This window comes from Cavia porcellus, unplaced genomic scaffold, assembly GCF_034190915.1.
Source record: "Cavia porcellus strain 051 isolate PalLab524CR breed Dunkin Hartley unplaced genomic scaffold, mCavPor4.1 scaffold_2, whole genome shotgun sequence".
Classification (NCBI taxonomy): Eukaryota; Metazoa; Chordata; class Mammalia; order Rodentia; family Caviidae; genus Cavia; species Cavia porcellus.
Genome location: NW_026947485.1, coordinates 50,011,566 through 50,026,044, shown reverse-complemented (window position 1 = coordinate 50,026,044; position 14,479 = coordinate 50,011,566). Strand labels below are relative to the sequence as shown.

General features: G+C 31.7%; 1 protein-coding gene across 1 annotated transcript in view; it reads left to right on the top strand.

The window, feature by feature from the left end:
* Nucleotides 1–14,479, top strand: part of Cftr (CF transmembrane conductance regulator) — a 149,491-nt gene that overhangs the window by 75,958 nt on the left and 59,054 nt on the right. Inside the window, 4 exon segments of the mRNA NM_001278757.1 lie at nt 4,288–4,382; nt 7,304–7,390; nt 9,736–10,459; nt 12,812–12,940. Coding sequence (NP_001265686.1) covers nt 4,288–4,382; nt 7,304–7,390; nt 9,736–10,459; nt 12,812–12,940 — 1,035 coding nt within the window.

The following is a 14,479-nucleotide window of genomic DNA, read 5'->3' as shown; positions in this document are numbered from 1 at the left end:
CAAGTCACAATAGTAGTAAACAATAGATTATTTATGGATAAATCTATTAAGAAATTTATAAAACATAATAGCAGACAATTACAAATTCTTATTGAAGTATCTAAAATGCTGAATTGAATAAATGGAAAAATAGATTATGATTTTTAGTCAAATTTAGAAATTTTAAAATGTGAACTGTGTTGATGCATGATGGTTACTGAAATTACAAATACAGACTTTTATTAAGCTAAATTTAAATTTTACCCAAGGAAGAAATGTGAAGTGTACACATTTTATAGACAAAGTACCTTGGTTAGAATTGTGGTTCCATCATAGCTTTGTTATCTTTGGAATGATATTCATCTTTACTAAATCTCAGTTTTCTCATATTTAAATAAGAATAGAATAAAGTGATGTGCTGGCAGTTTAGCTCAGCAGCTCACTTGCCTGGTAAGTGTGAGGTGTGAGTTCGATCCCCAGTATAAAAAAAAAAGAATGAAGCGATGTATGTAAGTACTTAAATCAGCATTTGACAATATATCTTAGGTATTAATGTTCATTATAATATTAGTGCTAAAAATATTATTAGTATAGGAAGATTAAATGACCACAAAGAGCCTAGAAATTTACTAATAGAAATTATGCTTTATCAGATATTAAATCTTACCTAAAGCCATGCAAAAACCAAAGCCCTCCCAAACCTGGCAGAGTATTGTGATAAGAATATAAAAATAGATCAACGAAATCAAATGAGAACCTATAAATATGAAAATTAAAAATTACATATTTAATAGAAAAATTACTCAATAAATTATGACTGCTATGTAATTAAAAGAAAATGAATTTAGTTTCTTTACTCATATCAGATATTAATTATACCTTGATTAAAATTTGTAATTAAAAAAAGAACAATAAACATTTTAAAAGAAAATTTAAAGTTCTATGTACAACCTGAAGGTTGGGTAGTACCTTTTAACAAATATAGGAATTCCAAATCAATACATTGATTTTATGAAAAATTAAAGATTTATATATGATAGCTGGTATATGTATAAAGAAAAGAAAGAAATGAAAAAATGTTTTAACATATTCAACAGAAAAGTTCCTAAAGTTTATTACATACAAAATGAGTTGATAAGAAAAAACATTCTAGCCGGGCTTGGTGGCGCATTCCTGTAATCCCAGCACTCAGGAGGATGAGGCAGGCAGATTGTTTGTGCAAGTTCAAGGCCAGCCTGGACTACAAAGTGAGCCCAAGGCCAGCCTGAACCACATAGTGAGATACTGTCTCAAAAAGACAAGAAAAAATAAAGAAAGAAAGAAAGATGAAAGAGAGAAAGAGAAAGAAAGAAAGAAAAATTATTCTAATAAAAATTAACATTGACATTAAGGAAATGCAAATTAAAATAGCCTATTAGCAAATAATTAAACTGTAATTATATATTAATGGTGGTGATCTGAAAAAAGGTACTATCAAAACTTACTGATGAAAATATACTTTTCAGTTGTTTCATAGAAGAATCTGAAAAATATCTTTAAAAAATAAAAAAAATACTGTTGAACATAACATCTCATTCATGAGACTATATCTCTTTGATATAAATTCACAAAATTGTAGGCATTATTGATATATTGGTAGATTTTCAGGAAAGGAGGGTAATAAATGCCAAGAATATTAGACAGCATCTAGTAGAGCTATATATGAATTATGGAAATCTTACAATTCTAGACTGGTCAAGTCCAGACTGCAAATAAACATTCACAAGTTAATTCAAGCCAGAATTGCTCGCAGGCATTTTGTATTAATCTTCTTTCTTACTATTAGGTTGACTCATCATGGTTACTATGCTGTTGGTTTCTAAAATATTAATGTGTCTGCCTAGGTATGTTTCATTCAGTAGTATGTTAGTCAGTTAATAAAAAGTGTGGGAGTTAAAACACATTCTTGTTTGTTATTACTGTTGAAACATATTCCAGTAGAAATTTTAAATCCACAGTCAGTAGCCATTTTAACAGTAGGTCATATAAACCTGGGATTTGAACCTAGAGCTTCTGTGTGTAGTGGTTTTTCTATTCATACCTTCATTTTATTACATTAACTTTATAGGAGAAGGTAAACAAAAGCCTATTTCAGCCCAATTTTGCACATAGGAGCCTATAATATATAAATATAATAAATATTTTAAATAAGTCAAAGAAATTCATTGAACAGAAGCAATGACATAAAATAACAATTCAAAAATATTCCTTATACTAATATACTGGTAAAAACCTATGTAATATTTTAACAGTTACTGGTGAAGTACCTGTTTTTCTTCTTTTGGCAGAAATGGGGTATATTATCACATTAGGTAAGCATTCTTCTCAATGACAAATGGAAATTAATGCCTTATTCAGAGCATTGGTAAATACATTATAAAATTGCAAGAGATACCAGTGTTTGAGTATGCATTATGGATCAATCTCTTGTATTAAATTGCTTCAAATTTTTACAGCTATTAAAGAAGACACTGATGGACAGCTGTCTTGAAGTTAATGGAAGTGTTCCTTAACAAGCTGAAATTTTCAGTCTTTGGAGAGTGCAGCTTAGCTATAGTCCTTATTTTGATGGCACCATAGTTATGTGGCCCAGCTCATACTTTGAACAAAAGAATGATCCCTAGTTCATGTAGAAAGACAAGAAGGACTTGGTTCCATATTTCCGTCACTGAAGGTCCTTTTCATTTGCAGTGCTAGTTGGGTTCTGATGACCTCTCTATGCTGTATTTCTGCAGATCCTGAGTAGCAGGCTCTACCAAGTCCTGTTAGCTGTGGCCTTTGATCACCTGAAGTCACCCAACTTGACATGGGGCCACGTGAAGTCAGGAATGCTGATTGCAATTGGGAGCCAGTGACTAGCAAGGTTCTAGCCTAATTGGAGCTGCCATTTTTTTTTCTAACTAATCACTCATTAGCCTATTTTAGTTTGAAGTTCTCAACTTCATATGGTAGATAAAAGCAATGAATAACTTGATGCTTCAGCTATAATATTGATCATTAATTCTGCTTTGCAAAAGAAAAAGATTTTAGTGGAGGGAAAGAGAAGGAGATAGAAGCAAACAACAACAACATAAGAGACAGAGGTATGGTGATAACGTAGAAAAGAGAAAATTTTTGAACTAAAAAGAGATTACTTTTTTTTTTTTGTCTTTTTCCTTTTTATCGGTACCGGGGATCAAACTCACGACTGCCTGCTTGCAAGGCAGGTGCTTATGCCGCTGAGCTAAATCCCCAGCCCCTAAAGAGATTACTTTCTATGTAGCTCTTTGCATTCTTCAAGCCCCAGGCACAACTCATTTCTTCCAGAAAACATCTACCTTGTTCTGTGTGTTACGTGGATAATTTTATTATTTATAAAATTAATTTGTTGAATAAACTGGACTGTTTTGCAATTTGTATATTTTATAATTTTTCTATTTTCCAATTTTTATTTGATGATCATGAATAACATTTTAGAAATCAAAGGAAAATTTGCTTCTAAAATTTCAGCAGTGTTACTTCAACTAAATTGTGTTTGAAATCATTGAGATACGAATGTATATTCTGGTTAAATTAGTAGTCTGTATATGTGCATCCATATTTATAGCAGCACAATTTATAATAGCTAAATCTTGGAAACAACCCAAATGCCCATCAACCAAGAAACAGATAAAATGATGTATTTTATATAATGGGGTACTACTCAGCTATAAAGAAGGGTAAATTTGAGGCTTTTATTGATAAATGGATACAACTAGAAACCATATTCAGAAGTGAAATTAATCAGACTCATATTTGTAAACATCATATTGTCTCCCTAATATAAGAAACAGGAAGAGTAAATAAGAACCAAAATGTAAAATTGATGCTGTGAAAAGGAAAGAAATTGCTCAAAAGGAAAGAACAACTGGAGTAAGGGAAAAGAGAAAAGAAGCAAGGGAAAAGAAAAAAATATGTGTGTATATATATATATATGTATCTATATATATGTAAGATAGCTAAGATAATTATACTACTAATTTCTATTAGTTAACTGAACAGAATGGTTTGTGATTATATTGTTTGATCAACTTTGTATGCCTTTAACATGTAATCTGAGCCACTATCTTGAAGATAATATGTTATATATTAACTATCCTATTATCTTGTTTGAATATCTGTATCATTGTTTTTATTATTTTTTTCTCTTTAAAAAATTAGTAGTCTATGTAAGATTACATTTGAAAGATACAATTTTTAATTTCAAATTTAGCATACAAAGAATTCTCTTAATTTTTTTTTTGATAATAGGACATCTCCAAGTTTGCAGAGAAAGACAATATAGTACTTGGAGAAGGTGGAATCACCCTGAGTGGAGGTCAGCGTGCAAGAATTTCTTTAGCCAGGTGAATACCTGATTTTTTTTGATCCAGCAAAAATTTGCTGTAATTATCATGCACTTAAAACATATAGACATTTCTTTCACATTATAGTGTATTTCTGGAATTTAAAATTTGAGGTGTATGGCTAATTGAAAGAACTGTTTTCCAATTTGTTAAAAATAAGGGCTTTTTAAAATGCATTTCCTTATTTTGGTCTGTGTGTACTTGTTTGTTTTATAAACTGAAAGCCCTAGGATTCTGCATAGAAACAGGAAGAGGGAAGATACAAAGTTTTGTTGATCCCATCATGAAGTTCTCTGCCCAGCCCTCTACAATTAACACACACAACCCTCCACAGTGCAACTCCACAGCCTCCACAATAGTGTAGGCTTCTGTTCGTGCTTCTTGATTTGCATAAACATACATTTTGTAACTTTTTATCATAATTTATAATTTTGATAACAAAAATAGTAATAAGATAAATGTCAGTTGGATTAAGGTCCATCATCTTCAAAGTAAATTCAGAGGATAAACAAATGTGATATTGTGCAGGCAGAATTTCCCTTGATACAGACATTCTTGGCACAAGCATTTAGAAGTCAAAAAGACTTGCATTTAGTTAACTTGTGTTTAGAAGAAAACATTGTAACTTTCAGTTTAAAAGTTACTGGTGACATGGAATGTCAGATATTCTTCAAGTTTTATTTGAGCAAAATTATGCTTGATATATTATTAAAGTTATTAATAAGAAATCAAATTATTAATAAGAAATCATGTTTGTGCATCTTTCCCTTTCTCTTTTCTGCTTCTAAAATCTGGGACAGAAATCTAAGTCTACACACAAGCAGTTACCTAGTACAGCTCTTAAGTGTGTGTGTGTGTGTGTGTGTGTGTGTGTGTGTGTGTGTGTGTTTTCTCAGTCCTCATCCAACCCTGCGAAGAAAGAATTGTTTCCCTACCTTACAGAAGAAATCATATGATAACTGTATATTAGACATTAACTTGCCACTAGCAATGCAAGGAAATTATGGAGTTGCACTCTGAAACAAGTGCTCCTAATTCTTTGTATTAAACTGTCACTTCATCTTGGGAATTGAACTGTGAAATAATGCTTCAATAGATAGAGATAATTTATTTTATGATGTTTGAGATACTACTGAAAATCCTATGGTTATTTTGATCAGAATGTGTAATGTGCTGTCCAATTTGGGCTGATGAATATATTATTTCTAATCTCTTGAGAAAGTGGTTCTAAGTGTGAAGGAAAGTATCTTTAATATGTTATGTGTTTCTAATAACTCAGCATTACTGATGTTTCAGTTATAAAAAAAAAGGCTTATTTTGGCTCACATTTTTGGTCAAGGCCCCACATTTGGAGATGTCCTATTGCTAGCAGAGTCCGAGGCACAGGGAGTGTGTGTGTACACATGCATACATGTATATGTGTCCTTTCTTCTCTCTTTATTGTTTTGAAATCATGATTATTCATCATGAGATCTCAGCCTGGTTGACTTTAGCTAATTCTGTTCATTTCCCAAAAGGTCATTCTGTAAACATTACAGTCAAATTAACTGTAGTTTCAGAAGGGACAAATCATATTGAAACCTTGTTAGAGAGAAAGAGGAACCAAGTTTGAGCAAAGAAAAACCTTGAATGTGCATTTAATGGAATCCTTTAGTTCTTTCACACATTGTCTTTAAAAATAATTTATAATATAAACGGTCTTTAGTTCTTACATTGAAATTTTGTTACTTCTGGTTCCTTTCTCTACACTAACTGAATTCAATTTTCTTTTAAAATAAAATTTCCCAGAATTATGTAAGCACAGAATGCTACGTAGTTGGCATAGAGGTATAGTTATTAAAAATTTTATTTGCAAATTTAAAATGTTATGATGAAATTACCTCATTTCCATTAATATGGAAACTATATCTTTTTTACTGTTCTAAATCAATTCAATGGAAATATTATAACACCAGCTTATAGAATTTTACTTTTTAATTTAAAAATAAGATAATATGGAGATAAATTAGTATATACATTTTTCATTTTTCCTTATTTAAATAAGAAACTTATAAGGAGAAAAGCACAATATCAAGTACGCAGCCATGACACCACTGCTAGCAATTTGTTAGGAGCAGTTAACACTTTGAAAAACTTTAAAAAATAATTTTAAATAAGTGCTACAGTTTGCTGTCTCTGACATTTTAAAGATGGAAATAGAATACTTCCTTCTTTGTTTTCCCAGGAAAATGCAAGATCATTGAGGGCAAAACACTGTATAACTTTTTGTGATTGTATTGCCAGTATGCAGAATGGTGTTTGGCTCTAAGTAGATGTTATTGTTAAAAGGTTTATTTTTTTTCATTCCTTGTGAGGAAAATTTATTATTGCTGGCCTTAAAAGGTTTATTTTTTAAAATTTAAAACTGTATCCATTTGTGACACAATTCAGGTTGTCACTTTTACTAGTTTATGCCATTTAGAAGTAGCAAAATCTCTTTAGTGGTTGTTAGAAGGTTGTAAAAAGCCATATATATAATGTGTTTATTCTGCCTTCTAAATAATTGACGCTACCCTGCATGATTGTGTATGCTTATAATCCTAGCACTTGGAAGACTGAGGCAGGAGGATTGGGATTAGTTTGAGGCCAGCCTGGACTATGTAGTAAGTTCAAGGCAATCCTGAATTTAAAAGTGTGGCTGAAAACCCTAACTAAAATAAAATAAAATAAAATAAAATAAATATTTGACATTATTAAATACCCACAGACAAAAGAAGTTTCTAACAGAGATATTTCTATCCATGTTGTATACAGTGTTATTTCAATGAATGTATACAGTAACTAAAATGTAGTGAACTGGTTTTTTAAAAATAGATTATCTGTACTTACTAAATAACATGGTAAATATTGAGAAATCTAATTTAATTTCTATTTCTTTTTAGAGCAGTATACAAAGATGCTGATTTGTATCTATTAGACTCTCCTTTTGGATACCTAGATGTTTTAACAGAAAAACAAATATTTGAAAGGTATGTTCTTTGTATAATTTATTTATAAAACTTATAGTAAAGATAAGAAAAAAGAGTGTACCATCACAGACTGAATATACTGTCTTGAGACCTTTTTTTGTGACTCACCATAGACAGATACATCATATTTGCTCAAGCTGCTGTGCTTCACTGGCAAGACTGAAGGCCGTTTCCATTAAAACCTTTCTGAGCACTGTATTGCTATTGTTACAACAGTTGCTATTACATCTGGGGTTTCTGCAATTACTGCCTTGTGATATATATTCTACAGCAATAGTTAGTTATATGACTTGATTTCAAAGTTTCAAAGTGATTTTACAGGTGATAATTTACTAGGAGCACAGTTACTATATACTGTTCTGGAAATAAATATTTTAAACAATAAGGATGGATATATGTGTAGTATGTAAAATGGTGTAATCTCTAGAATTACTCTTTCTAGAATTTAAATTTGTTTATTGCCTACTTCAAATTTTTATATATTTTTGAGATTTAAAATATTCTGGAAGCTTACTAATTTTGCTTTATAACATCCTGAAATATTTTTAATTATGTTCTTTAAAACATAAAAAGCTGGGCTGAGGTTTTAAAAAGAAGCATAAGTGCCTGCCTGGTTGGTAAGCACAAGGTCATGAGTTTGATCCCCAGTACAAAAACAAAAACAAAAATCAAACAAACAAACAAAAACATGAAGCCAGGCATCATTTTTCATAAGTGGACTTCTATGGCATTGTTTTGACTGACATTTTCAGTTTATGTTAACTCTCATTCAAGTGATACTAGATAATGGAAAGATTTTTAGACTTACAAATCCCAAGGTTATTTTATCTCAGCCTCTCAGGATAAGCTGTCAAGTACCAGCAACAGAATCTCCATTCAAATTATACCCAGTTCTCATTTTTACTCACTGACTTCTTCATGAATCTGTATTGAAGTACATATTATTATAAGATAGTTTATGAGTTGAACTTCTTTCTTTTATTCTTAATCTAATGGGGAAGTCTTTCATTCATCTTTCCACAAAACTTATTTTATCCACTCTAATATACCCTTTTACTAATACCGCACATTAAGACTGCAGTTATCGTTGAAATCCCTTTATTTGCCTTGCAGTGATATTATATAGCTTGACTTCCTTATACTCTGAAAAATGGCAAGTAATTTGCAAAATTTTAAGCGTACAGTAACTCAAATTAGGGCAAGTTTTTAAAAGTTATTTAACAAAAACGACACCCATCCACTTTTATTGATTTACTTTATATGTTAGTTTAAACCTTAAGTGAGTACAGCATCATAGAATCTGTGTCCAGTGGCATTAGCATAAAAGTTACTTTATTTAGCATAAACCATTCTGACATTTCAATAGTCATATTGCCTTACTCCAAGTTATTCTGGTATTATTTAGTTTGCTACCAGGAGTCATTGTTTTGTTTTTGATTTATACACCGTAAAGTTCAATTTTATTCTGAATTTTATCACTCTGATTTTAAGAGGAGTCAAGTGGTACCTTTGGTTCTGGAGACCCCACTTGAAGCCAGCAAAATGATTTCGTATCAGTCCTCCAGATATATATGCTTTTTAGAAGCCCTGCTCCCAGCAGGCCACTTCAGACTCCAGGATGTCAGAAGGAGCAGCTTTAGTCCAATTTAATATCCAAAATGCTATTTTTATAACCTTGGGGCTATGATATGTGACTTCTTGCCAATATAAACTGTGCTACATTTATATGGTTGTTTGTATTGTTATTATGACATATAATATTTTAATGGATAAAACTGATCTCTCCTAAATGGATTTAGTTAGGATTTACTTTTAGACTAGAGGAAAATTTTATTAGAGGAAGCTCAAATTTTATTATCAAACTCTCAATTATGTTTTAAAAATTTGTTCAGTATTTATATGGTCAACCAAAAATGTAGAAGGAAATTCACTAACAAAATTTAAAGAACAAAAATCTTTAACACTTTAGAAGATATTTGTTAGTTTAGACTTGTAGAGACATTGAAGATCATATAATAATTCCCTCATTTGCTAAGGAAATAAACCAGCGTCTCACAGAATATATAATTAGCTCAAAATTATACACCACTGAATATCAGAAATTTAATTTCATTCTAGGTCTGTTAACATTCAACTTTACAATTATTTCATGCTGTAATAATTTAAGAGGCACCAAATGGATTACTAGAGAGTATTTACTTTTAGAATCATTTTAAGTAGAACAATACAATGGTATTATAGAGATTTTATACAATAAAACATTAGTAACATGCTAAAGTAAAATACGTTGTAATAATGAGGTATTTGTGAAATTGATATCTTCTATTTCTTTTCTATTCTTAAAGCTGTGTCTGCAAATTGATGGCTAACAAAACTAGGATTTTGGTCACTTCTAAAATGGAACATTTAAAGAAAGCTGACAAAATATTAATTTTACATGAAGGTAGCAGCTATTTTTATGGTACATTTTCTGAGCTACAAAATCTACGGCCAGATTTTAGTTCAAAGCTCATGGGATATGATTCTTTTGACCAGTTTAGTGCAGAAAGAAGGAATTCAATCTTAACTGAGACTTTACGTCGTTTCTCCTTAGAAGGAGATCCCTCTGTTTCCTTCAATGAAACAAAAAAACAATCTTTTAAACAGACTGGAGAGTTTGGGGAAAAAAGGAAAAACTCAATTCTCAATTCAATCAACTCTATAAGAAAATTTTCTATTGTACCAAAAACTCCTTTGCAAATAAGTGGCATTGAAGAGGATTCTGATGACCCTGTGGAGAGAAGACTGTCCCTAGTTCCAGATTCTGAGCAGTCAGATGGGCTCCTGCTTCGCAGCAACGTGATCCACACTGGACCCACTTTCCAGGGCAGTAGGAGACAGTCGGTGTTGAACCTGATAACACACTCAGTTAACCAAGGGCAGAGCTTTCGCCGGACGACAACAGCACCCTCAAGAAAAATGTCATTGGCCCCACAGGCCAGCTTAACAGAAATGGATATATATTCAAGACGGTTGTCTCAAGACAGTAGCTTGGAAATCAATGAGGAAATTAACGAAGAAGATTTGAAGGTATGTATAAATTACTATCAACCACCCCATGAAATTGAGTCCAATGCAATATATATTATGTAGCCAAAATCACTCATATTTTGGAAGTTTTAAGACTTTGAAAGCTCAAACACCATTAGTTATGTAAGTAGCTTCCACATACAAAGTAATCAACTTTTCCCAATTACAGTGGTTCTATATCTTCTCCTAAGATGTTTTATATGCCAATGCAAGATTTATTATTGAGTCCTTTACCACACCAGGGATATTCATTATTATAAATTAAAAAGAATCTACTTTGTTACCACTCAAATCCTCTGTGGAATAAAGTATAAATAAATATGGAATTAAGTCTTGGTAGATAAAGATCCAGAACTACTTCAGTATGAGGTAGCTCATATAAATATTATAAATATCTGGTCTCTCAACAGGATTAACTCACATTCTAGTTTAAACATTAGTCTTGCCTGAAAATGCTTAGTAGGGACTTTTTTTAAAAATCTTTTACATTTGTATCATACGTTGGGTTTCTGAAATAGTTTTTTTTTTTTTTAAAGACTGGAAATCTTGAGGCAGAAAGTCTGTTGTATTATTTAATTTAATTTATTTATTTGGTTTTTTGAGATAAGATGTTGCTACCTAGTGCAGGTTGGCCTACTCACTGTGTAGTCCAGGCTGACCTTGAACTCTGGGTAATTTTCCTGCCTACCTAGGGCTGGGATTACAGACATTAGCCACCAGGCCCATTTTATTATTTAAAGAACAAAATGTTTTAATTATTAAGAACAGAAAACCACATAAAATGAAGAGAGTTAGTTGTTGTATTCTTACCAGACAATTTATATGCCTTGGGTAAAATAAAGTACTGGCACAGTTGTAACAGACTGACATAATCATAATGTATATTACTTAAAAGCAGTGTGGTTTTAGCAAATCACAAGTCATTTAATATGCCCAGGACAGGATTTTCCCCTTTGTAAGATAAAGGAATAGGTGATTCCTAAAATACATATTTTCAATACTTACAGAAGTTTCCTAAAGGATAACCCATCAATATGATTAAATATCCAGGTACTCAAACCTGAGAAATTTTATAGCATATAGTCATAGAGCCTACATATTTACTGATAATGAATGATATTTTTGACTAAATAGTATTTTCTAATTGTTCGTAGTGCTAGTGAGCACACACTTAGTTCCCAGAACTGTGCTAGGAACTATGTATTTATCATTGTCCTCGTTAACAGGTAAGGAAACTAACTGAAATTCAGAGCTCAGCAACTTGCTCTAAAGCAGCCACTAAGATTTCAAAGATGGAATTTGGATTCAAATTTAGAACTGTTTGACTAAAAAATAAAAAATAAACCAAACACCCCCCCCCCCAGATTCTAACCTGTGTACTCTATTTCAGTTTCATAGGACCCCTCCTCATGGTTCTGTCACTTCTTTTGTGAGTGTTGTAGAGTTCTACAGGAACAAGCCTTTTTTTCTTTTCTTTTCTTTTTTCTTTCTTGTCTTTTTGAAACAGGGTCTTGTTATGCAGTTCAGGCTGGCCTTGAGTTCACTTTGAGCCCAGGCTGGTCTCGAACTCACAACAATCCTCCTGCCCCAGCTTCCCAAGTGCTGGGATTGCAGGCATGTGTCGCCATGTCCAGCTGAACAAGCCTTTCTTTAACATTAAACTATCAAGAATCTCTCCTTCAAATTTTTGAAATGTATTTGTGAGAGACAAATAAAGATTTCTTGGTATAGGTACCTAAGATTAGAATTATGTAATTTAAGTGATGCCTAGAAAGAGTTAACTTTATGCTGCTGAGGAATGTACAAACCAAAAATCAGCTGCCAATCTAACAAAATAGCAAACTGTGCTTAATTTGTGACCCTTGAAGAAGCAAGACAAATTAAGGAGAGTTCTGGGAAACTTCCTTTTGACAATATTCATTTTAAAAAGGCATGACACTTTTAAGTACTTACATGCTAAAATTATTCTACAATAATACAATAATATAGCCAACGAAATAATAGTAGAATTTTTTTTTTGTCTTTTTCATTTTTATCGGTACCAGGGATCAAACTCAGGACTGCCTGCTTGCAAGGCAGGTGCTTATGCCGCTGAGCTAAACTCCCATCCCCAATAATAGTAGAATATTGAAAATTAGAGTATGTCTCATTTTTAGAAAAACTATATAGCTCCAGTGGATATCATACAGGCTATGGAGTAATTTCACAAATAGCATTCAAAATGATTTATACTTATTAAAATATACTTAACTTCAAGTATGAAATTTCTTTATTTATACATATTCAAAATAAAACCATAATGTGGTATGAAATGGTGTTGTCTTGTTGTGATAACTATGACTCTTTTTTCAGGAATGCTTTTTTGATGATGTAGAGAACATACCAACAGTAACCACTTGGAACACATACCTTCGCTACATTACTGTCCATAAGAGCTTGATTTTGGTGCTTATTTGGTGCTTAATTATTTTTCTGGCTGAGGTAAGAATGTTCTGTTACAAAACATTATTATGATTAAAAGTTTTGAAAGATATATACATTTATATGTACACACATATAAATGTGTATTTATGTTTATTTATGTGTATATATGTAACCTTATGGTACATACTTACACAGTTTCATATATAGTTTTTTTTGAAATCAATAATTGATGTTTTACCATTTTATGCATAGCATTATAATATGCTTACACAGAGATTCTACATGAAATTAAAAATACATTGTATTACATATATTTAAAGTATGTAACATTATGGAATTCATATAGATTGTAGAAAGGTTACTTACTTTGGTGAAGCAAGTGAACATATTCATATTGCAAATACCCTTTTAGAGCATCTACAATCTACTCCTTTAACATGAGTCCCAATTTTATTAACTATAATCCTTACGTTGTATATCTAAGATATGAAAAAATTTTAAAAGTGTTTCATAATTTCAAAGTATAAAGCCTTTATATAAATTGAAACAAAATAATTCTATACTAAATTCTAAGTTCATTTAATGGTAGACATTGTACTATTAAATATGCAAGAAATAATTCTCTAAATGGCTTTTTCACCAAATGTTTATAATATATGTTAGTGACTTGAAATGATTTTAAACAACCCTTTTAGAGATACAAATCACCTACTTGCTTACAGAAATTTTTGTCTTCGCTACCATCATTATGGTTTCTTTGCCACACCTTTGTTGTCCTTTGGTTCAGCAAGTTAAAAAAATAAAAAGAGGAAGATCCAGGTAGCACAGTAGACTACAGAAAAGAGATTCTGGATGGCTGGTGGTGGGTAAGGCTTTCTCTAGAAGAGCACCACCATGTGTGTGCCTAAAGAGGCCTGGCAGGGAATGTGGGTGGAGGAGGTGGTGGTGGGAGTGAATGCAGAGCATTTGCGCCCCTGTAACCAACACCAGCAAAGGATTCACCGTGGAAGAATTTGGAATTCCTCAAAGAAATCTAATTTATCAAAATAAGACAGATCCAAATTTTGTTTAAAAGTTTCCCTGTATGTAGTTGATAAAATAAATACAAATAAGCACTATATAGGCACACTAAATTATGTCCATGGATTGGATTTTGCTTATGAAAAACCCATTCCAGCCACTTATTCCAAAGGACATTCCTTGGTGCTTACAAGGCTGAAAACTAAATCTGACTTAGGGTCCATTCTTTCCTTCAGGGAAGAAACTACTGTAGTGAAAAACTGCTTTTCCTGAAGCAGTAGAAGGCTGAGCTTACAGCTGCACAATATTTCCTGTTAAATTGTTTCTAACCTCAATTATGAAAGGTTTCAGAAAGTGTTCTCATTTTCCATGATCTTGTAAAAATAGTGTTAAATATATAGGAGTATATATTAAAAAGTTGTACATATCTTTTCACCAAGAAATGAATTTCCACTTATAATCTTTCAGTTTTGGTAATATCTGTTATTTTTGCCTTGTTGTTTTAAATTAACAAAATAAATACAGGCCTGATTTGCAGTGGAATTTGGAATAGTGCCCACTCAGAATGCCCTGAAT